General features: G+C 49.1%; 1 protein-coding gene and 1 long non-coding RNA gene across 7 annotated transcripts in view; both read right to left on the bottom strand.

Moving 5' to 3' along the window:
* The window catches only part of LOC131821871 (uncharacterized), an 86,923-nt gene extending 77,937 nt beyond the window's left edge, over positions 1 to 8,986 (bottom strand). For 4 of the 5 annotated variants that reach the window (XR_009350003.1, XR_009350007.1, XR_009350006.1 and 1 more), the window contains exons 1-3: positions 8,789 to 8,986; positions 4,699 to 4,763; positions 69 to 144 (exon numbers count right to left, since the gene is read on the bottom strand). This is a non-coding gene — a long non-coding RNA (uncharacterized LOC131821871). Of the gene's footprint in view, positions 1 to 68; positions 145 to 2,268; positions 2,406 to 4,698; positions 4,764 to 8,788 lie in introns of all 5 variants that reach the window. The other variant, XR_009350004.1, reaches the window with a different exon arrangement.
* A 10,331-nt stretch (positions 8,987 to 19,317) lies between these two features.
* ZCCHC12 (zinc finger CCHC-type containing 12) lies at positions 19,318 to 22,538 on the bottom strand. 2 transcript variants are annotated; one of them, XM_059158139.1, is made up of 4 exons: positions 22,332 to 22,538; positions 21,994 to 22,045; positions 21,616 to 21,757; positions 19,318 to 21,200 (listed from the first exon to the last, which is right to left on the bottom strand). In XM_059158139.1, the coding sequence occupies exon 4, from the start codon at positions 21,068 to 21,070 to the stop codon at positions 19,859 to 19,861; it is 1,212 nt and encodes a 403-aa protein (XP_059014122.1). In that variant the 5' UTR covers positions 21,071 to 21,200; positions 21,616 to 21,757; positions 21,994 to 22,045; positions 22,332 to 22,538; the 3' UTR covers positions 19,318 to 19,858. The 2 variants fall into 2 exon arrangements, with proteins under 2 accessions (XP_059014122.1, XP_059014123.1); XM_059158140.1 differs by lacking the exon at positions 22,332 to 22,538 and adding an exon at positions 22,248 to 22,301.
* Between the last annotated feature and the right edge of the window lie 390 nt (positions 22,539 to 22,928).

Below are 22,928 nucleotides of genomic sequence, written 5' to 3'. Positions count from 1 at the left end.
AATGAATATGGTCGCGGATGAGGGACTAGGGGGCAAATAAGAGGAATGAACTAAGAGCTATAACTTACCCAGGAAAGAGAAGTATAGCTTTGGGCTGAGTAAATCCAGGAAGACAACTTGGAGGGGGTGGTTCTGGAGCTGAGCCTTGAAAGACAGACAAAATTTTAATAAGAGAGCATTCCAGGTACAGGCCTAAATGTAGGGAAGGGCACAGCATGTGGAAACCCAAGCAGGCCAACAGGGCTCTGCAAAGGTCACAGTCTGGGTGGCAGCACAATTCAAACCCTTCCTTGAAAAGGGCAGAGACAGATTCTCAAGAGGAAAGTCCTTGGCAGAGGTAAACACAGGAAGGGACCAAAGAAATCCCTCCCCTTTTCCTTGTTCTCCCTTGGATGAGAGGAACACTATTAAAAACTATGGGGGGAAACAAAGATAAAATGCAAACCCCATGATAAACTGTCCAGCTTACATACCAGAGGATTCTGAATCCACAATATTGAGGGGCTCCTGGGTGGCTCAGTGAGTTAAGCGTCTGCCTTCAGCTCAGGTCATGATCCCAGGGTGGCTCAGGTCACTTCACTTTCAACTTTTCTTTTGAAATATTATAGACTTACCCCCCGCCCCAGAAAGTTGCAAAACTAGTATGAAGTGTCCTCCTATACCCTACCCAGATTTCCCATTTTTTATAACCATCTTACATATATTTCTATTACCATCTTATCGAACCACAGTACAGTATTACAGACCGAGAAGTTAATGCTCATGCAATAAATACTATTATTGATACACGTATTTTTTCCATTTGTCCCAATGTCCTTTTTTCAGGTCGGGATCACAGATGTCTTCTTTGACTCCTTTTAACCCAGAATAGTTTCTCGGTCTCTTTTCATTCCCATGATGCTTTTGAAAAACACTAGCTGGTTTCACTTTGGGGTTTACCCGATGGCTCATCAGGACTCCATTTAGGTTATGTGCGTTCCCAAGAACACTACAGAACTGATGGTGCGTCCTTCTTGGTGCGTGGATGGTTCTGGCCTGAAATAGTTATTACCATGGCACTTGCCGAAGAAGTTTCTAGTCCCATTGTTCTTTCTACATTTTATTAATTAATTATTGCATTAATTGGAATTAATTAATTTTATTAATTAATCTCTACATTTTATTAATTTATTGATTGGAATTATTAATTAATTAATTTAGTTAATTTAATTAATTGCTTTGCCTTCTCCCTCATTTGTTTATTTACTCAGTTATTTCTTTATATTTGCATGGACTCGTGGGTGCTAATTTTACTCTCTGGGTTATGATCCATTACTACCATTAATTATCTTGTGGCTTGTCACAGAGTTCACCATTGGAACCCCCCTCGAAGTGACTCCTGCATCCTCCTGGCATGTCGCCATTATTGCATGGACACTGTCTTACTTTCTGGCAGAAGAAGACATTCCAGGCTCATCTTCTAGGCTCCCTGCCCCAGCATGGGAATCAGCCCATTTCTCCGAGAATTCTGGTTCCTTTTATTTGGAGAATGGTGTTTTGAAACCCAGATCTGAGTGCTAGGTGTGCTCCCTGGTTTTGGGGTGTTGCTGCTTCCAGGCCTTCTAAGCAGACAGAGCTAGGAGATATACGCATATCCACAAACCATTCTATTTCTGTATCTGTCTCTGGGTGGGCGGGCGCGTGCATACAAAACGACGCGTGGTACGTTCAATAACCTCTGATCACCACCAGTCTTCTGTCTTTTCTTCCATGTAACTCCTTCCTCCGACAGAGTAAAAGGTGGTTCTCATTACTCACAATAGATCATTTGCTCGAGACTAGAATCTACGTAGATTCAGAATTGCCAACCCGTATCCCTGGGGAAAACAAAGCTACTATCTAGTGAACGGGATTTCTGTTCTGTTTGGGGGTGGGGGACAGTCTTCACCAACAAGGGTTCTGAAGTGTGCCCCCTGAACCAGCAGCATCAGCTTCATCTGGGAACTTGTTAGAGATGCAAATACTGAGCTCCAGCCTCGGCCTACCCTACCGGACTACGAATGCTGGAGGGGGGGCCATCTCCCAGAGTCCCCCCAGACAGCTCCCTAGGGGACTCTGATGCACACTAAAGTTTGGGAACCACTACTGGAGAATACAAAGTCAAAATACTCTTTTCCGAAGTTCCCATCCACCCCTGTAAATCATTAATCTCATTAGTTTTTGGTTTCTCTTTACACACAAGGAGCATTGGTTTTCTGTGGCTCCCGTAACAAATTAGCACAAACTTACTGGCTTAAAATGCCATGAATGTAAGATATTACAGTTTTGAAGGTCAGAAGTCCAAACTGAGATTCATTAAGGCTAAACGTCTAGGTGTCCGCATGGGCTGTGTTCTTCTGGGGGGCTTTTGTTTTTAAGGATTTTATCTGTGAAGGAGAGAAAGAGAGAGAGTGAACACAAGCAGGGGGAACGGCAGGGAGACGAAGAAGCAGGCCCCCCACTGGACAAGGAGCCCGATGCAGGACTCGATCCCAGGACCCCCGGGATCATGACCTGAGGCGAAGGCAGATGCTTAACCAACTGAGCCACCCAGGCGTTCCCCTCTCTGGGGGCTTTAAGGAAGACGCTGTTCCCCTTTCTTCCCAGCCTCTATGCGCTGCCTACATTCCTTGGCTGCAGCCCCTTCTTCTGTCTTCCAATCGTTCTGGCAGGGAGCCCTGCCTCCATGCACACATTCCCTCCCTCCGACTCTGCCCCTTCTGCCTTCCTCTCACAAGGACCCTTGTCATCCGATTGAACCCACCAGGGTCATCTCCTCAGGTTTCCATCCTGAGTCACACAAGCAGTGTCCCTTCTGTCATATAAAGCCACACAGTCATAGTTCTGGGGGTTAGTATGTGAGCATCTTTGAGAGGCGCCATCATTCTCCCACATAGATTTTTTTTTAAGTTTCTAAAAACACAGAGTGACCGATGTTCGTATCCTGCTTACAATCATTAAACAACTTCCTTCTCTTCTCAGAAAGAGCTCAGCCTCTTGACCCTGCCAGCCTCCTTCGCCTCCTTCCATGTTCTTGACTGTGCAACATCCTTGACGGCTTTCAGCCTTCGCCTGCACTCTTCGTCGGCCTAGAATATTCTTTCCCCAGTTCCTCTCGTGGTTGGCGCATTCCTCCAGCCTCATCTCTGAAGAAGCTATCTCTGATCACGAGACAGTAAGAGCCCATCTCAATGACTGTGATTTAGCCTGTTTCTTTTCTTTATCACTGATGCCGGTCTGTACTACATGACGTATCAGTTTGTGACCCATCTTCCTCGCTAGAACGTAATCTCCACGAGGATGGAGACGCCGGGTATCCCTGTACATCCCTAACGTCTAGCATCGTCGGCGCACGCAGGTAGTCCATAAGTGCTGACAGGGTGGACGAAGGCTGCTCTAGTGTGGGTGGCCAGTGGAGGACGAGTGTGTTGCTGGTCCAAACGGAGCACACAGAACGATCCGTGTGAATCCCTGTGACTCTAGGTACGGCCGATGCAGACTTTCACTGTGCCCAGTACAACCCAAACAAGCTCCTATCTGTCATGCACTCCTTCGTTCCTCCACAAGTATGCACTGAATAGCTAATATACACACGTTTGATCCACACAACAATACAAGGAGATACTGTTACCATTATCCCCATTTTACTGACAGGAAGACTGAGGTTCAGAGAAGCAGCGTGGCCAAGGAATCGCAGCTAGGGAGCTACTATGTGCTTCTATATGCTAGGCTTTACGCTGGGCTCAGGCTACGCCAGGGAATGAGCGAACATGGTCCTTGCCCTCTCTGGTGGACAGTCTGAGGGATAAATCCATGCTTACAGGGGGGTGTGCTAAGTATTATGATCGGGGTCTGCTAAAGGGTGCTGTGGGAGCACTGGCCTGGGACAGTGAAATCAGGGTGAGGGGTGAGAGGAAGCTTCTGGGAGGAAGAGGCACTTGAACTAAATTTGAAGCCTAAGTAGATCTTAGCTAGATGAATGGAGGACCATCTAGCCAGCTACCGATTGGGCTCACAGGCTATCATTTTTCTGGAAGTTTCCAGAAGTTTCCAGAAATTTCAGTTTTTCTAGGGTCTGGCCTTCACCGCCGCTTTGCAGGGTAAGAAATCTAACATCACGAGTAACCTAGAGTTATCTGACATTGGGAGCAGTGGCACACACACTAATAACGCTCGGGAGAGGATGACGTTTATAAATCAGAGTTCGGTCGCTGAACCGGTCGCTGAACTGGGAAGTGGCAAGACCCAGGGTCCCCAGGCTTTCTCTTTCAAGGGCCAGACGGTAAACGTTTTTAGTTCTGTGGGTCATATGTGGTCTCTGGGCCGCTGCTCCCCGCTGCCACTGCAGGGCAAGGGCAGGGATGGGGACTCATAAACAAATGAGTGTGGCTGTGTTCCAACCAGACTTTACTGACCAAAAGACGAGGCAGGTTTACGGAGCCCCAGCCTAGAATAAGAGAAGTAGTTATAAGATTCAAATGCTTTGTCACAATGCTTTGTCCTCAGACGCAAGAGAGACAAACCCGCCTCTGGTATCAGACTGGACACCTTCTCTCCTAGACAGTGACTGCCCAGACGGACACTGCCAACCCTGGCCTCGCTTGACCTTTTTTAATGCTCGGCCGCCCTATAGAATCCCACCCCTTCCTAAAGCGCTGGGTGTACGAAGGCTCTACTCACCAGGAAAACTCCAAGGAAAATGCCAACAGCATCGGTTCCCAGAGAAAGCCATGCTCCTTCGTCACCTGCAGGGGGAGAGAGCAGTCTTCATTTACAGCTGTTTCCCCGCAAAACAAGGGACAGATTCGGCCACGGTAATGTGAGAGACTGATATGTAAACTCCACGAAGGAAGAGATTCTGTTTCAATTAGACAGAATCTTTTATTTTTATAAAAAGCAGTGTAGGTTCCCTGTAGAAAATTAAGAAACAAAAGTAAGAAAGGAGAAACATTATATTCCCACCTCCCAGAAATTAGCCATATTAAGAGCTTGGTACAGGGGGTACCCGGGTTCACTCAGTCAGTTAAGTCTTTGGCTCAGGTGATGATCCCAGAGTCCTGGGATCGAGCCCCTTGTCGGGCTCCCTGCTTAGCGGGGAGTCTGCTTCTCCCTCTCTCTCTGCCCTTCCCCCACTCGTGCCATCTTTTTCTCTCTCAAATAAATCTTTGAAAAAAAAGAGCTTAGTGCATATCCTTCCAGATCTGCTTCTAAGAGTACGTAATACATATCTGCACTTTCTACCAAAATGAGATAATATGGGTACATAATGCTTTGTGACTTTTTTTTAATCAGTCGGTCACCTCCACTGTTGCACGTTAATAAATTTCTATCTCATCAAATACCCAAGCATATTCCAATTTCCCTACTTTCCTCCAAATGTCCGATAAGGCTGGCTTGCTCCAGTCAGGATCCAATCTCAGACCACACTTTGCATCTTTAGTCTCTTTTCATTTAGAACAGTATCCTCTTTCAGGACGGGATCTTGTTTCCTGCTCTATCCACAATGCCTTTAATAGCTCCTGGTATCTTAGATGCTTACATAATTAACTAATTATTATAAAACTTAGAGGAAGGGGGGGTATACCCTAAAGCATATCTCCTCCACCCATCACACTTTATGTCCATTTTATATATAATGAAAATCAGGACCAGAGAAATGAAGTGACTTCCCAAGGTCACCCAGCAAGTACGTGGCAATTTCTGTTCATTCGGTTAAACCAAGAGTTGTCAAACTTCTGTGAAGGACAGAAAATAAACCTCTTAGGCTTCATAATAAAATATAATGACATAAATACAATAATGGACTACAAGCTTTTGTTATACAGGTCTACTAGTGGAAAACATGGAATAGAAGAATAACATTTTGTTTAACTGTGGTTGAAAGTCAAGTGTTCCCCACGAACTAGCCGATTATAATGGTTCATCTGATAAAACTTTATTAGATCACAAGTCATAGTTTGCCAACCTCTGTCCTACGCTGCTGATCCGTGATTTGGCTTTTTCTTTGTGTTTGAGTGAAAAGAACATCCTTCTTTATTAATGGTTATAGTTGGGTTCTGGCTTATTAAAGTTATATGGTACTAAAATACCAGTAAGGAAAACTCCTTAGCCAGTCCCTTAAAATGCATTATCTTGTCTTACCTCAGTACCTAACTGTTGGAAATGCGTGTCTTCTTTCGTTTAATTTGCAAGAAGGCAGGTTGCACTGTGACTGTGGTTTTCATAATTAACCATATGTTAATATTTAATGCAGCTGACCAACTTAGAAATCAGTACAAGTGAAGATGGTAATTGGCCTATGTCAGGGCTATTTTTTTCCTCAAATAAAAACATGCTATGCTATTTAAAGATAGAGAAATAAATAGCCAAAGGGTTAAAAGAATAGAAAGTGGTTGCTTTGGGGGGGGTGGAGCAGGGAATGGGGAGAAAAGCTGGGGACTCCTTTCTTTAAAAAAAAAATAACGGGGACACCTGGGTGGCTCAGCCATTGGGCATCTGCCTTCAGCTCAGGGCATGGTTCTGGGATGGGGCCCCGCATCGGGCTCTCTGCTTCTGAAGAGGCGTGCTTCTCTCTCGCCCACTCCCCCTGCTTGTGTTCCCTCTCTCACTGTGTCTCCCTCTGTCAAATAAATAAATAAAATCTTTTTAAAAAAAAATAACAAGGCTTGTGGAACTACTTGACTTTTAAAACTGTGTATGTGTATATAATTTTGATAAAAATACAAGAAAGAAAACCAGAGGGGTGCCTGGGTGGCTCAGTCATTAAGCGTCTGCCTTTGGCTCAGGTCATGGTCCCAGGGTCCTGGGATCCAGCCCCGCATCGGGCTCCCTGCTCAGCGGGAGGCCTGCTTCTCCTTCTCCCACTCCCCCTGCTTATGCTCCCTCTCTCTCTCTGTCAAATAAACAAAATTTTTTTAAAAAGAATAGAAAAGAAACCCAGAGGTACTTTAAAGCCCCTTCTAGAAAAGGCTTCTTGAATACTTTCCTCCATCCTCCTGAGGTTAGGATCCCTCTTCTCTGACCCCCACAGCATCCTTAACACACTGTATTATAATTATGTTTCTCTGTCTCCCTCTTGGAGCCATGAGCTCCTTGCATGGACCGGCTATGTATTCTGCATTTCAGCAACTAGATTTTATAATATTTAAAAAGCTAGTCATTCAAATGAGGTGAAACGAATTAACCAAATACCACTCAGTCTAGGCAAATTAACATCACAAGGAGATACCAAACAAAAAGACCAACTAAGTGTTGTGGAGGAGATGGAGAAATTGGAAACTTCACACATTTACCAGTGGCCATTTTAAATGGTGCAGCCACCCTGGAAAAGAATCTGGAAGTTCCCGAAAAAGTGAAACATACAGTTGCCATCTGACGCAGAAATTCCACTAGTAAAGCAGGGAACGAGGGAACATGGTCCTTGCCTTCTCTAGTGGAGGGACAGAGAATGAATTCAAGCTTACGGGGCAGTGTGTTAAGAGTTAGGATAGAAAAAAAAAATAGAAAAAAAAAGAGTTAGGATAGAAATTGGCTAAGGGAGCCTGCCGAGGGAGCGCCAGCGAAGGGCAGTGAAATCAAAAGAATTGAAAGCATATGTCTACACAAATGTTCCCAATTATTGGATTACTCTTAATAACAAGAACAACAACCAAAAAAACCACCCAAATGTCCATCAACTAATGGGCCAACAAAGGGTATATCCATAAAGCGGTATATCCATACCATGGAATATTATTCAGCTACAGAAAGGAATGGCATACAGACACATGCTACGACATTCATGAAACTGGAAAACATTGCTCTAAGTGAAAGAAGCCAGTCGCAAAAGACCACACAGTGTAGGCTTCCATCCCTATGAATTGTCCAGAAAAAGCAACTGCATAGAGACAGAAGAAGGATCAATGGTTGCTTAGGGCAAGGAGTCTGAGGAGAGATTAACTGTGGTTTTATGGGAATTGGCAGTGGACAGCGGGCTGGGGGCGGTGAATAGGGATCAAAATACGCTCAAACCAGATTGTGGTGATGGGTGCACAACTCTGCCAATTTACCAAAAAAGAACCATACACTTAAAATGAGTCGATTGTATCGTATGCAAAGTGTAAGGCTCTTTTTAAAAGCCCTCAATATATCCCATTATTTAGTTTCTCTCTAAATTAGCGTTACAACACCTGGTGAAAATGGTGGTGAACGAAGTTTCTGAGGGTTGTGCTGACAGACACATCAAAGTCAGCATCTGCGTGTGTGTGAAATTGTCAGATGTCTCGAAGTGCGCAAGGCATTTCCGGTTGGGTAATCCAAGTGTGCAGCCTGGGCAATCCGTGGCCGCTCTGCCAGGCCAGGTGTAGAGCGAGCCTAAGGCCCGCCACTCCAAGTTAGGAACGTAGGCACGTAAGAGAATCACCTTTTGCACCTCTCAAGCCCGGTGCACAACCAAGTGCAATTAGGGCATATCCGTGAAAAGGGTGATGTGAGGGTGGGAGTAATTTGGTCAGTGCCTATTGGGCAAGGAGGTCCTGCCAGAAGAGCCAATTGATCCAAACTACCCCCCACCAACCCCCGCTCCCCGCGCTCGGCTCACTCCCACGGGGTCCCCCTGGGAACAGCACGTCCCTCCACGGGCACGACGGGATGTGACAGCGCCTCTCCGAGCTAGGGGAAAGCCTGGCCCCCAGTACCCCCCAACCCCCTGCTTTGCGGGAAGGGCAAAAACTGCCACAGAGCCAGAGCTAGGGGTCTCCTCCCAGGGGCTCCGGGTGCCCAGGAAACTCACGCGGCTGATCGGCAGGGTCGCCTGGAGGTTACAGGTCAGGGAAACTAGACTTGAGTCGCTGTCGTTGCCGCCGCAGAGCGGAAGGAGAAGGCGGTGGAGGGGGCGGGGGGGTGAGCAGGCGAGCGCGCCCGCAGCGGGTGGGGGCCATCCCCACGGACCCCAGGGCCCCGCGACCCCACGCGCAACTCCGGGGTCACGTGGCCGCCGCCCCTCCCCTCCCGGCGCTTATGTCGCAGCGCCTCCTGGCGGCGAGCGGCGGGCACGGCGGCGGCGCGGGCGCGGGCCGGCTTCCGGTGCACTCGGCAGCCTAGGGGAGAGCTGCCAAGGGGGGCGGGGGGGTGGGTACGGCCGCCCAGGGAGCCCACCCAGACCCAAACTGGGGTTACCGGAGGCTTTTGCCTTCCACCCTGGCCTCCTTCTCCCCAGGGGCCCCAAGGAGAGCAGATCCATCCCATAATATATATCTTGCACCTTGATCCAGGCTCCCTCCTGTGAAAGTGGAACAGAATGAGGCAGTTTTGGGGGCGCCTGGGTGGCTGATGCGGTTAGACGTCTACCTTCGGCTGGGGTCATGATCCCAGGGTCCTGGGATCCAGGCCCCCATCGTGCTCCCTGCTCAGCAGAGAGCCTGCTTCTCCCTCTCCCTCTGCTGCTCCCTCTGCTTGTGCTCTCTCTCTGATTGTCAAATAAATAAATAAAACCTTTTAAAAAATTTAAGGCAGTTTTGTTGGAGGTAGGTTTTTCTTGATGTGCCTGAAAAAAAAGTACTTTCAGGTGCGTGAATGTGAGCTAACTATGACCTCCCTGAGCCTCAGTTTCCTCCTTTATAAAATAGGGGTAATAATAGCACCTACTTCACAAGGTGTTTGTGAGCATTAAATAAAATAATCCACCTGTTCAAACTGAGACAGCTAACTCAAAATGGAGTCGCTTATGCTAAGCCCCTGGTCACCAAAGCCAGACCTAGTATCGGTTTCTACCTCTCCCAGAAATGGAATCCTAAAGCAGTAAATCAGGAATTGCCAGGTCAGTACTAGTGAAGTAACCTAAACGAAAGTGACCTCACCACAACCAGTTCACTTTTTGCTAGTATCTTCCTTGTTTCTGCTCCCTTCAGTGTACAAAAGTCTTTCATCTTGTACAGCATCTCTGAGCCTCTTTCCATCTGTTTGCTGCCCAATTCATGAATCCTTAAATAAAGCCAATAACGTCTTTAAAATGGACTCAGTTGAATTTTCCTTTTTAACAGGAAAATGAACAGGTTTAGCAGACTGGTTAAAGCTAGTTATATCCTTTGTCTCTCGGGGCTTACTTAGTAAACTACCTAAGAGTAGGGTTCCTCTTTTCTCGGGATTCAGGGAAACAAAAGGATTTTGACATCACAAAATAAACACATACCTAAGGCGAATTAGTCATAAAAATGGTAAGAAGGTCAGAATGAAAGCAGTCTCTTGCCACACTCAGCCGGGACACCGAGAAATAAAACCACACCTTACTGTCTACATACACAAGACTTTGCTAGTCAACTGTCTTCATGCATTGCCTTTCCAGGACTCTCCTCTCTCTTCATTATAGGAACTTCAATGGAAAGCATCAACGGTTTGCTCCCTGAAATCTTTCCCTTTCCTCGAAATCCTCCCCTTGCTGCTACCCCTAGTCCTAGACTGCTGACATCACGATCCTTATTCAATCCTAATCAAGTCTCCGTGTTTGTTTGTTTTTAAAGATTTTATTTATTTATTTGAGACAGAGAGGGAGAGAGAGAGAGAGCATGAGTGGTGGGGAGGGACAGAGGGAGAGGGAGAAGCAGACTCCCCACTGAGCAAGGAGCCCGACATGGGACTCTATCTCAGGACCCTGGGATCCTGACCTGAGCCGAAGGCAGAAGCTTAACCGACTGAGCTACCCAGGCGCCCCAAGTCTCCGTGTTGAAAGACCCTCTGCCTTAAATCAAAACCTTCATTTCTTAATAAATTCTCATCTTTCCTTCCCTCCCTGAAACACTGCCAAAACCTTGTGAGGTGGGGGTCTCCCATACCGCGGTAAGGAATACATTCAGCCTTGTCAAATCAGCAGGTGTTCGGTGATATTTGGGGAGTTCGGCGGTTGACAGCTTTGAAGGCCGCACAAAGATCCCATAGTGGCTAAGACCTCATCCCTATAGTTCAAGACCTTCTGCTTGAAATGAGTGTCCTCCTCTGAGGCCTTTTAAACTTCCTGCTAGGGGCTCTCTGACTGTGAAGATGGGTTTTGTAGGTTTCACACTGATTAAAGCTCTGATTCCTTTCTTTGAGCTCCCAGCTGCTAAGGATACTGGTCCTGGGGTGTCTATACATGACTCCCAGTGAGAAGCCATTCCAGACCCCACGGGCACCACGCCCACCATCCCGTAGCTGAACTTGGGTTCTCTTCTTCTATTCAAATCTTCTCACTCAGTGCCCCCAAAGAGTTTTAACATTTTCTTCTCAATCTTTCAGATTTTATATTAATGTCCCTCATTATTTTCAGACGTTTCCACCAATTCTCTTGCTTTCCCTGTGAAAACAATCATACTTATTACAATGAATGCTCAGAATTTATTGACCAGTAACAACCATGGTTATTTCTTGTAGGCTTTTTCGTATGTTTTCATATTTGCTTAGACTTGACCTGCCCTTACTCTTCTTTTTGCAAATGACCTTTAATTTCTGCTCTTGAAATGATCACACTTATCGTTAGAAAAAAAGAGCCAAAATGATAGCTATGTGTATGTAAAACTCTAGACAGTATAACCTCAATAAATTTCATATGTATCTACACTCACATACAGAGTTAGAAAAACATTTTAAAAGAAATATGCCAAAAGTTTCAGTGGTTACCTATGGCTTTTTTTGCTCTTCCTGTGTACTTTTATTTAAATATTAACCATACAAAATCTTTCACATGGTTTTGTGTCATTCTGAACATCCTAATCTTAGAACAACTCTAAAATTATTTAGGAAATAAAATAGTTGTACAAAACCTTCTGGCAGGCAGCGAAGGGAAAAGTTTGTATGTTGTCTCTTAAGTGTCAGCCATCAGTGATACAAAAGAGATTCTATTTTCAATTATGTTTTCTTGAGCTAAAATAGATCTTGGTTCATCCAGGTATGTAAAATCAACCTTCATCAGGGCGCCTGGCTGGCTCAGTCAGAAGAGCATGTGACTACTCGATCTGGGGGGCATGAATTTGAGCCCCACGTTGGGTGTAGAGATTACTAAAAAAAAAAAAAAGTAAATCCACTTAAAAATTTTTTTAATCAACTTCATCGTGTCGCTCTAGTAAAATTTCTTTTTTTTAAGAATTCATTTATTTGAGAGCAAGAGAGAGAATGAGAATGAGCACGAGAAGGGGAAGTCAGAGGGAGAAGCAGAGCTCGTGCTGAGCAGGGAGCCCAAATGCAGGACTCGATCTCAGGACTCCCAGATCATGACCTGAGCTGAAGGGAGTCGCTCAACCAACTGAGCCACCCAGGTGCCCTAAAATTTCCTTTACTTACAAATGTTCAAACAGCTTCAACCTGTGTTGAACGGACAGGAAACTGGTCAAATATTTGCATCTGCCTATTTCCCCTGCCCCTAATTACTAATATTCCACTGCGATGCAGTTCTTCCCAGTAATGTCAATACTTGACCTTGAAATAGATGATAGGAAGTTCACAGACTTTGGTGCCAGGCTTACCATCTGTTTACTGCTCTATCACCTTATCCTTATCCTTGTGCTTTCTCTTACTGAGACTCATTGATATCCTCTAAAATGAGCTTAATGATTCTTACTCTATTATTGACAAGTTCAACACCTAGCAATTGAAAATAATATCCATCGTTATTGTTATTACTCTTGTTAATTCTTTATTATTAGGAAAAAAGAGCAAAGAGTACCCAAAACAGTCATATTTTACAAGGCAGTTGCTTTTTTAAAATTTTTAAATTTTTTTTTAATTTAATTAAAAAATTTTTTTTAAATTTTTAAATTTTTTAAAAGATTTTATTTATTTATTTATTTGTCAGAGAGAGAGAGAGGATGAGCGCCGAAGCAGGGGGAGCAGCAGGCAGAGGGAGAAGCAGGCTCTCCCACTGAGCAAGGTGGCCAATGCAGGACTCGATCCCAGGATCCCGGGATCATGACCTGAGCCAAAGGCAGACGCTTAAAGACTGAGCCACCCAGGCAACCCAAGGCGGTTGCTTTTAATATTTACAAATGCACATGGAGTGACTGGGAATCTGCAACAACTAAACCTAAGGTCTGATGACGTCACAGTGATGAAGCTGTAAAGAAACCCAACTCTCACTTTCTGCAGTGCAAGGAGTGAATGGTCCAACTAATAAGCCACAGCCTGCGAGACTGAGAAGCAGTGGACTGTCCCCCAGTTTCTTACTTCATCGTTGAGAGGTGGATGGCGGGTCCATGTGCTCTGTTCTCTCCTTGAGCATCTTCTCCCCAGCAGTGTGGGTTCTAGGAGAGCCGACGGGCTTCTCATTCATTCCAGCTGCAAATCCATAATGAGAGCTGGCTTGGGTTGTAGGCAGTGTCCTAGGAGCTGGGGATGCACCCGTGAACTAAGCTAACACATCCTCCCTCTTGAGTTTATATTCCAGCAGAGAGAGACAGGAATAAATAATGGACATAATACATCAGTTAATTAGGTAGCCTAGAAGAGAGGCATGCAATGGAAAAACAGAGCAGGGAAGGGTCGTGGGGATGCTGGTGGCCAGGCAAGCCGTTTTTCATGAGCTGCTCGGGGTCAGCCTCACAGGGAAAGTGCCACTCGAGCAAACACTGGAACGTGGTGAGGGATCAAGGCACAGGGACATCTGGAGAGACAGTAACGACTGCCAGAGCCAACACGCTAGGTGTGGGTGTGCATGGGTTCTGCACTGAAATATCCGAAGGGGTCTGCTAGGTACGGGGGTTACAAGCCCAGAGGGCAGGACAGATATAAGCAATTAGGACAAAATGAGAAGTACTGACTCTCAACTCCAGGAAGCAAACTGAGGGTTGCGGGAGGGTCACTGGAGGGGGGCAGGGTAACTGGGTGATGGGCATGAAGGAGGGCACGTGCTGTGATGAGCCCTGGGTGTGACACGCAACTGATGAATTATGGAATGCTACCTCTGAAACGAACGATACGCTTTATGTTGGCCAATTGAATTTAAATGGATAAAAATGGTAAGTACTACCTGAGATATAAAGAATGACCTCAATTTGGAGTCAGGGAAAGCTGGTCCAAGGGATTGCCAGGGGAGATGATTCTAGAAGTCCAGCAAGGGTTTTGCCAGGTCAAGAGGAGCACCGGGCTGGTGGGACAGCATGTTGGCAGTCAAAGGTGACACAGAGGACCTGGTAGACTGGTGATCTTTGAAGGTCCTTTGCCAGAAGGACCACACTTCATTTGTCTGGGGAGGCCCAGTCATGTGAAGGCACGCCCAGAATTCTGGAAGCATCGCATTCCCTTCCAAGCGCAGAGCCTACTTTATTCAGCCAAACCTTACTTGTGGTCTTCCAAGTTGTTCGCAGCTTCCCACTATGACCCAAGAAAGCGAGGGTAAACATCTTTGTTTGTAAAACTCTTTTTACACTTGTTCAGTTATTTTCTTGGCATGAATTTCAGAAAGTTAAGTGGCTGGATTCAGGGCTTTTCATTTTTCAACCTTTGATACATTTCCCGGTTGGCCTTCCAGAAAGAATGTGTCAGTTCTCAGTCCTACCAAGCAGTGTGGGAGAGAGACTCTTTGCCCACATCCTTACCAACAGCCCATTATTTTTAGTATCTTCTCCCAGAAATTGGATATAAAAATAAATATGAGGAGAAGATGGTTTCAGACTCTGAGAAGGAAGTTTCCTAAACTGATCGTTTTTCTGCTGTCTTGGTCAATAAAAGAAATCGAGACGGAGGCCATCTTGCTGTGCAGACTTTGCCTCGCGAGTATGACAGTTGAGACATCCCAACTCGGGATGCAGCCGGTAGAATGATGAGACCATTTGTACCCATAAGAATGACTCCTACATGGGGCGCCTGGGTGGCTCAGTGGGTTAAAGCCTCTGCCTTCGGCTCAGGTCATGATTTCAGGGTCCTGGGATCGAGCCCCGCATTGGGCTCTCTGCTCGGCGGGGAGCCTTCTTTCCCCACCCCCCCGCCTGCCTCTCTGCCTACTTGTGATCTCTGTCTGTCAAATAAATAAATAAAATCTTAAAAAAAAAGAATGACTCCTACAGCTGAGGAGAGACTCCTGGCTCCGGCGAGGGGCAGATCTGAGTTCGGGTCCAGCTCCAGCCTTTATTCACTGTCTGATCTTATGAGGCAAGTTACTAGAACTGGGTGTACCTCAACGTCCTGGTCTGTAAAATGGGGCGGTGAACGCAGCACGGATCTGAAGGAGTGTTTGTGAGGGACCATAAGAGGCCGGCAGCTGTGTCCTGAGTTGAGAAGCTGCAGCCAGAGAGCCATACATCCTGTCAGCAGGAGGTAGGAGCCCCAGCCCCACTCTTTTCTGCTCCCTTTTATGCTGCCCCTGACATCCCAGGATTTCAAGGTTACCTGGATCCTAACGGACTCCTCAGACCTCTGTCACATCCCTTTCCCCCCCACACTGGAGAGTCTCTCTGTCTCTCTGAGATGAGCTCCCCTCGCCCCCATCTGTTGCTCAGGGGAGTGTCTTGGGTGGAGGAAGACTTGGCTCTTCGGGAGGACAGACATGTGGGGGAAGAAGACATTCCCTGGGGACACAGAAAACAGGGAGACAGCACCTCAGCTTTTAACAAGTGTTCTCTTCTCATCCTATGTCCTCATCATCGTCACCACCATTGCCACTGAACTGTAAGGCATTTCTGAATCCACTCCGCGACTGTCGCTGCTGCGACCAGGCTGTCACATTGTCAGATAAACACTAAATAAGGCCCGTCTGCATGGCCTGGACAGCCTCTCATTTGTCCCTGTCTTCCCTTCCGTGGCAGAGTAACGCATTCTAGCGGAGAAATAGCAGCTGGTGGTTCCTGTGAGCCTACGAGGGATCCTCAGGCCCTGTGCCGGTCGTACATGGGGCCCACCTGGGAAAGGCAGGTCACCTTACGCCGAACCGATAAACCTCAGTTTATTCAGAGGATCGTGGCTCCAGCCTTAAAGCCTTCGCCCCTTCTCACCCTGGAGTCTCACCTCCGCCCCCAACCAGCTGCAGGACCCCTACGCAAGTTTCTTAACTTCCCCACCCGTTTCCTCCTCTGAAATGGGTGCTCACGGCAGTGCCTATTTTGGGGGGGGGGGGTTAATCAAAGGATTAAAAGAGCTAATAATGCATTTAAAGGACTTTGGTACAGGCTGCCCAGCCCACAATAAGCTCATCATAAATCACGGTTGTAAGGATTTTTTTCCCTTTTTATTAGGATCATGGAGGGATCAAGAAGAGAGGAGGGAGATTCAGCCAAGGAGACTGAGCAGCGGCACCAACCACATCAGGGAGGGGGAGACCGGGAGAGAGGGGTGTCATGGAAACCGAGGGGGAGAGAATACCAGGAAGGAGGGGGATCTAACGCAAAAGGGCACTCAGAGAGGCCGGATTCTTCTGACAAGACAAAAGAGCAATTTTCATCTCTTAGCGACCGATGAGAATAAAGGCAGAAAGGAAGAAAATTAGCCTATAGCTTTATTTTGTTCTAAGTTTTTTATTTAAATTACAGTTCGGGAACATACGGTGTTAGAGACGCTTCAGGGGTACGAGAGAATGATTCAACACTTCTCTACGTCACCCCGCGTTCATCATGCCAAGTGCCCCCCCCCTTTTCCCCACCCCCCCACCCCCTTCTCCTCTGGTAACCATCAGTGGGCTCTCTAGAGCGCAGTCTGTTTCTTGGTTTGCCTCTCTCTCTCTCTCTCTTTTCCCCTTTTGCTCATTTGTTTTGTTTCTTAAATTCCACGGTTGAGGGAACCTGGGTGGCTCAGTGGCTTAAAGCCTCTGCCTTTGGCTCAGGTCATGATCCCAGGGTCCTGGGATGAGCCCCACATTAGGCTCTCAGCTCAGCGGGGAGCCTAATTCCTCCTCTCTCTGCCTGCCTCTCTGCCTACTTGTGATCTCTCTGTCAAATAAATAAATAAAATCTTTAAAAAAATTTCACTGTTGAGTGAATCACGTGGTTTTTGTCTTTCTCTGATTGACTTGTTTCCCCTTAGCATAATACTCTCGAGCTCTGAGCTCTGTGTTGTTGCAATTTAGCCTACAGCTTCCAGTGAGGCCCTTTTCAGACTAACTCCATTAATCTGATCGGAATGCCCAGGTGTGAGCTTCATGTCTTCTAATTAGGGAAAATGTGTATTTCTTTTCTTTAAAGAGAAACAACAAAAAGAAATGTCAGGTTACATCTGGTTGGCAAAATAAAAATTCAGACAATCTCAAATTTACACAGCGGTGGGGGGGGGCAAGGGAAGAAAAAGGGGACAGATCACAGAGCGGGTTTTCAAAACCATGGTCTATACTGAACCCCCAAACTCACTCCAGTGAAAAGGAGGGTAGGAAATGGACAGAACTTCCTGATGTTTCATTCCATCTTCCTATTCTACCAGGGGCCACAAAGAAATTAGGGCAGCCTAAACTATGTCTTTGGACAAATATTGGATAAGTGTTTCTAGGCTAAAATTGAGAAAAAAAAAATGATTGGGAAGTGGACTGCTATTCTAATCTAGACTAGATGAGGGAGATAGATACCTCCCAAGGGGAGACTTAAGGAGACATGGAAAGGAATGAGGGGTGAAAATCTACATAAGCTGTAAAGTGTTGGGGATCTAAGGCCGAGAGGCCCACCCAGTCTCCTGACCATAAGGGTTAAGAAAGAAGGCTGAGGATTAAGGCAATTTGGGGGCCTGGGGTGGGGGAGGGGTGATGGCAGAGCACAGGAGGCAGACCCTCCAACCCTCACCACCATCACCACCTAGAGGTGAATATGCGCCCCCACCCCCACCCCCCACCCCGCCACCCCTCCTTTGCGCATTTTAGAGTCAGATCGTGAGGTCATTCGTGGAGCAGGAGCAATAAGTCAGGGAGGAGCGGAGGGGCTTTCTGGAAAAAGCAGCACTTCAAGGCCGGTTCTGGGTATGGCAGCCCAAGGAAGGCTGTCCTGGCTTCCCCTGCTGCCTTGGAGGCCTCAGCCTGCACCCTTTCGTCCCTACTGAGTTGTCACCAACTGCTAGCCTAAACCCCAGTGTCTCTCCCAGGGCCCCTCACCACCACCCCCAACCCCCCCCCCCCCCGCCGCCGTTCCCAGGACAACACAGCGGGGAGCTCTGTATGACCCCTGGACTCTGCAATTCCTCCCAGGGTTTGCAAGGCTGCGGATCTCTGTGTGTCTCCCCAGTCAACATGACCTCACCCTAGCTCCCCCTCCCCAAACCACACTGTGCTTCTCCCCAGACGCCCGCTGCCACTGCTGCTTATGCTAAGCTAAGCTCTTCGGCACAGCGGAGTCCCCGATTTGGGCATGAAGAACGCCCGTCCCCACCTGGGCCTCAGGTCTGCGCATTCAGTTCCCTCTCCGCATCATGCCCTAAATGCAAGCACCACCACCACCAGCCCCCCAGCCTTGCCCTGTTCGCAGAAACTAGAACGTGCGCACCTACGCAAGACACAGGGACCCTGGGGGTGGGGGGGACTGTGGCCACACTCATCCTCCTTTATCAGCCTCCAAATGAGATCCAGAGATGGGACAGGGCAGGTTCCGGGAAGGTCCACGTTTTCTTTCCGCCCCCCACGAATGCCCCGGACTCCACTGAAACGCGGGGTGGGGCTTCCCGATCCCCAGGTTCCTTCAGGTGTCTCTGGGCTACTAGATGGCTTGTCATCCCTCCCAGCTAGTCTCGGTTCTTGGGGGTGGGGAGGGGTTGGCTTGGAGTCCTGGGGTGCCTGTGTCCTCCAGCTGGTCACTTCAGGGCTTCTGCGGGATGGCTCTGGCGCCATCAGGAGCTGAACCTCCGGTACTGGGCCCCCGGGGGAGGGGGGGGAGCCGTTCTCTCCTTTCCCTGACTGGGGAGTGAGGAGAGGGTGGTGTCCTGCCGCAGGAGAGATTCCACGTTGTGATTGTTGCGACATGTTGTGACCGTTGTGACCCAATGTCCACAAACAGCAGCAGGTACCCAGCTGGAAGAGGAAGAGCGCTCGTCCCCCACAGTGACCAGAAACGGTGTCTCTGGAATCCCCGTTGCGGGGGGGCTATTACCTCAGCACCAGACTCCTCCTCCATCGGACTCCTTTGGATCCAGTAGAGAAGAAAGCAATGGGGTCGGTCAACAAACAGGCGCCATAATCTGGCCATATGACCTGCAGGACAGGCCAGTTGCGGCAAGCGGCTCTGCCCATCTACCTTCGGGGACTGTTTCAGCCCATTTCTTCTTTCCTTTACCACATCTACAAATCAAAGTTGATTAAAAAAAAAAAAAAAAAACCCACCCCGTAATAGCTCTTCACTATTTCTCTTGTCCCTTTTTCCTTTACGTTTTCCGAAAATAATAACACAGAGACGTTAAAAATAGATGCTGATATATATTTATTGACATAGAAAGAAGCCCACGACATATACTGTTTGGTGAAAAAATACAGACTATAGAACAGGACTTGTATTTGAGCACTTTACTTTTATCTATACATAGATCTATCTGGGTACTCAGGTGGAGGGAAATGCCTAGAAGGGGTTTTCACCAAAGGGTTGACAATGGTTAGATCGGGGTGGAGGGTTTGGGGTCACCGGTACTTCACTGTTTTGTACTTCTCTTTATTGTTTGGAGACTTCACGATGAAGGATTTCACTTTCACAGAGAATAAAGCCATCAAGGAAATGGGCACACAAAGGAAGCAGACCCTTGGGCAGCAGAGTGGGGAGTGGGGAAGCAAGCGCGGGGGTTTGGCTGTCTCCCTTCACTGAGCTGGCATCCAAGCCCCTTCCTACTCAGCTCTGCTCTGCAAAGAAAGCTGCTTTGTGGATTCATGCAGTTGGAAGCGCCCCTCCCCGGTTATCGCATTGTTGGACTCTGTGCATGGGTTAGGGTTCACTTAAGGCTGGGGGCTACTGCCTCACTGCTCCTCAGAAGGGTCATCTGGCTCAGCAGGGGCCGCTCTCAGCCCCTCCTCCTCTGTATGGGTCAGCTCCTGCAGGGTGATGATGAGATTCTCAAACACCTGGGCCCTGCTGTCCTCATTGTCGCAGGTTTCCTTGGAGTGGCCCTCCAAGCCACAAGAGGAGCAGCGGAGCGCGTGTTTTCGCTTCCTGGCTCTACGCAGATTCCCAGAACCACCATTCTTATACCCAGAACCCCCACTGGTGGAGGGAGACTGAGCCGGGGAACTGCCGGGGGAATCAATGACTAGCACTTGCTCTTGCAGTCCAGCCCCGCGTCTGGGGAGAGGAGAAGTCGAGCAGGACGGCAGAGGGTCCTGAGACTCCACCAGGATGACATCCTCATCGGAGTCATCGAGGGTGTCATCGTCTATCTCTATCACGTTACAGTCGTCGCTGTCCACCACTATGGGAGGGGAGCCCTGAAAGGCCATGGGGCTAGTGGCCCTCTCCACCATGGGCTCAGACCTTCTGGGCCGTTTCTGCCTAATGAAAGTGTCATCCCAATCCTCTTCCTCCCTGACCATCTTGATTAACTCCAGGAAACTGGGGAGCCGCTCCTGCTCATTTGCATACACCCTAAGAAGGTGTTTCAGCCTATAGCGCAGGTCCCCATTCAGCTCAGCCCCTAAAAGGAGCTGCTGCAGGCGAGTCTGGTTGGCATCTTTCTGAGCTATGATCCCCGCCTGAATAGCCTTCTGGAGCTGAACCTCTAAACGGATCACGTAAAGGGAGGCTTTCTCCCCCTGTGCCTGCAGGGTGTTAAAAAATCTACCGTGAGCGGACACACTGCTCTCAGATTCTCCAAACACCAATTTCATCGCGCGCAAGAAATCTGCCACGCTTAGATTGGGGTTGGCGGCCTGGAGCAAAAGCATGACCTCCCGGGCGGGGCCTCGAAGGGTTTTCAGCAAGCGCTGGAGCTTTTCCTCCTCAGGCATATTCCAATCAGGCAGGGCCCCATTAACTTGGATCAGCCAGTTTTCAAAGCTCTCTTCCCCCTCCCCTGGCCCTACCCTCCCAGAGAACACCTTCAGGTTTCTCTCGGCCACGGTGGCCATTAAAGGACCAAGACTTCTCCCCAGGGACCTCAGCATAGAATGGGCCCAGGGCGGCAACGGCGCGTTCTGCCGCCGGCTGTTAGCCATGCGCGCAATGATGCTGGCCATGACTGACGACGATGTTGGGGAGGGCCGGCGGGACCGAGTATAACGAGATGCTCAGGCTTTGTGGAAAAGCCTGATCTGCAGGTGCGCGGGGAGGAGGGGGGGGTCTGCCTTCCTCCTGTCTCAGCAGGGGCTGTAAAAAAGAAAAAAAAAGGGGGGGGGTAGTTAATAAGGGAATTGGCTGCAGTTTTGTTCTCTCCCTTCCTGAATGTCCGACAGTACATTTCACATCTGCCCACTGCCCTAAAAATATCTTCTAGGAGACTGGCCATTACAAGCTTACGGAGTCAGCCGGTGCCTCCGTTGCTAGCAGGGTACTTTTCCAGACACTTCCATCCCCTCCCACCAGTCGTCCAGCAGGGAGGGCAACTGTTGCTTCTAATTCAAAGTGTAATAGTGTATGGAAACTGCTTTTGGGCTCTCAAAATAGAGCACAGGGGTCACAGATTGTAGGAATAAATACAGTCTCATCGACCTCTCCGTCTCAGGTCCCAACCACACCCCCTTCTCAAAGTTCGCCCCTCCCCGGTTTTTTCCCAGATTCTTACGGGAGCGCAGGAACAGGCGCGCGCGCCTTTATTTCACTCCCAGCTTCTGCAACTGGTGGCCTCCGTGGGAGCGCTCGTCTCCGGACTCCGGGCGATCTCCGTCCACCGGGCGTCGCCGATCCGGGACCTCGGAGCGTCCAGACTGCGCCGCCGCGGAGGGCAGGGCAGGCAGGGTCAGGAACAGCCTCATCCCCTTATCCCGCTCCCTCCCTCCCCGCTTCACCCCCGCCGCCGCCCCCTCCTCCTCCCCCTACCCCCCCGCCTCGCCGCCTCGCCGCCTCCGCTGTCTGCAGGCGGAAAATTCCTCTCCCACCTTCTGACTACAAGCCAAAGCGACCCCCGCCCCAGAACATTTCCCCCGGGAAATCTTTGGCCTACCAGGTCTGCAATCCGCCGCGCAGAATTCAAGTTCGGATTCGGCTTTGATGGCCTGCCACGGAGACGGAATAGGAGTGGGACACGCACACCCAAATACTCCTCTCCAGAGGAGACGAGGAGGTGCAAAGGGGGTTCGAGGCATTCCTCCCCCCACCCCGAAAACGCCCCCCCCCCATCCAGGCAGATCCTCCCCGTTAGGCAGCATCCAGCGGCACCCCACCTCCTCCCTCAGCGCCCGAGGTAGTGCTCCTAACCCTCGCAGTCCTCGATGCCTCGAGCGGGGAGCCGCCCAGGACAGGTGGGGGCTTCCCCTCCTCTCTCCGCACCCCTTTCTTTACCTGTATTCCGGCCTTGCCAACCGCCTTCCCGTCTCCGAAGCCCCGCAGGGGGAGGAGGGACGGGCTCGGCCTCGGCCGCCCAGCGACCGGGAGCTGCCAGCCGAGCGGCTGCACAGCCTCCCAGCGAGGGGTAGTCGAGTCCAGACAGCGCGGTTCCCACGGCAGCCGCCGCGGCTTTTATCCTCTGCCCACTGAGACAAAAGAGTGTGACGAGCGGGCCGGCACCGCCAATCAGCGGGGCGCGGGGGCGGGCTCCCGCGCGGTCTCCAGCCGGACGCAAATGCAAGCCCGCGGGGGCGGAAGGGAGGGGGGCGGGGAGGGGGGCAGCCGAAACGCCGCGCGTCAAGTGCAGCTCGGTTGCCTAGCCTGGGAGAGTTCGAGACTCTTCCCTTCTCCCTCTCTTCTTCTCCCTGGGGTCAACTCCGCGCCTCCGGGCCGGGTGCATTAAACACCGAGCGGGATCGAAATCAAATCAACAATAAAAGTAGTTCACCTTTGCATGGGTTTGGGGGTGTGAAAAGAAAAAAGAGCATTAGAGTCGTCTCGGTGCAAAGCGGCTCCCCCAATTCTTTTACTGTGAAGAAGGTGGTAGTGTGT

This window comes from Mustela lutreola, chromosome X, assembly GCF_030435805.1.
Source record: "Mustela lutreola isolate mMusLut2 chromosome X, mMusLut2.pri, whole genome shotgun sequence".
NCBI classification, from domain to species: domain Eukaryota; kingdom Metazoa; phylum Chordata; class Mammalia; order Carnivora; family Mustelidae; genus Mustela; species Mustela lutreola.
The sequence above is the reverse complement of the archived record's forward strand: the minus strand, read 5'-3'. Positions and strand labels throughout refer to the sequence as shown.

What these genes read in the sequence shown, in the direction of transcription:
- ZCCHC12 (XM_059158139.1), bottom strand. Translation starts at nt 21,070, where the DNA reads ATGGCCAGCATCATTGCGCGCATGGCTAACAGCCGGCGGCAGAACGCG.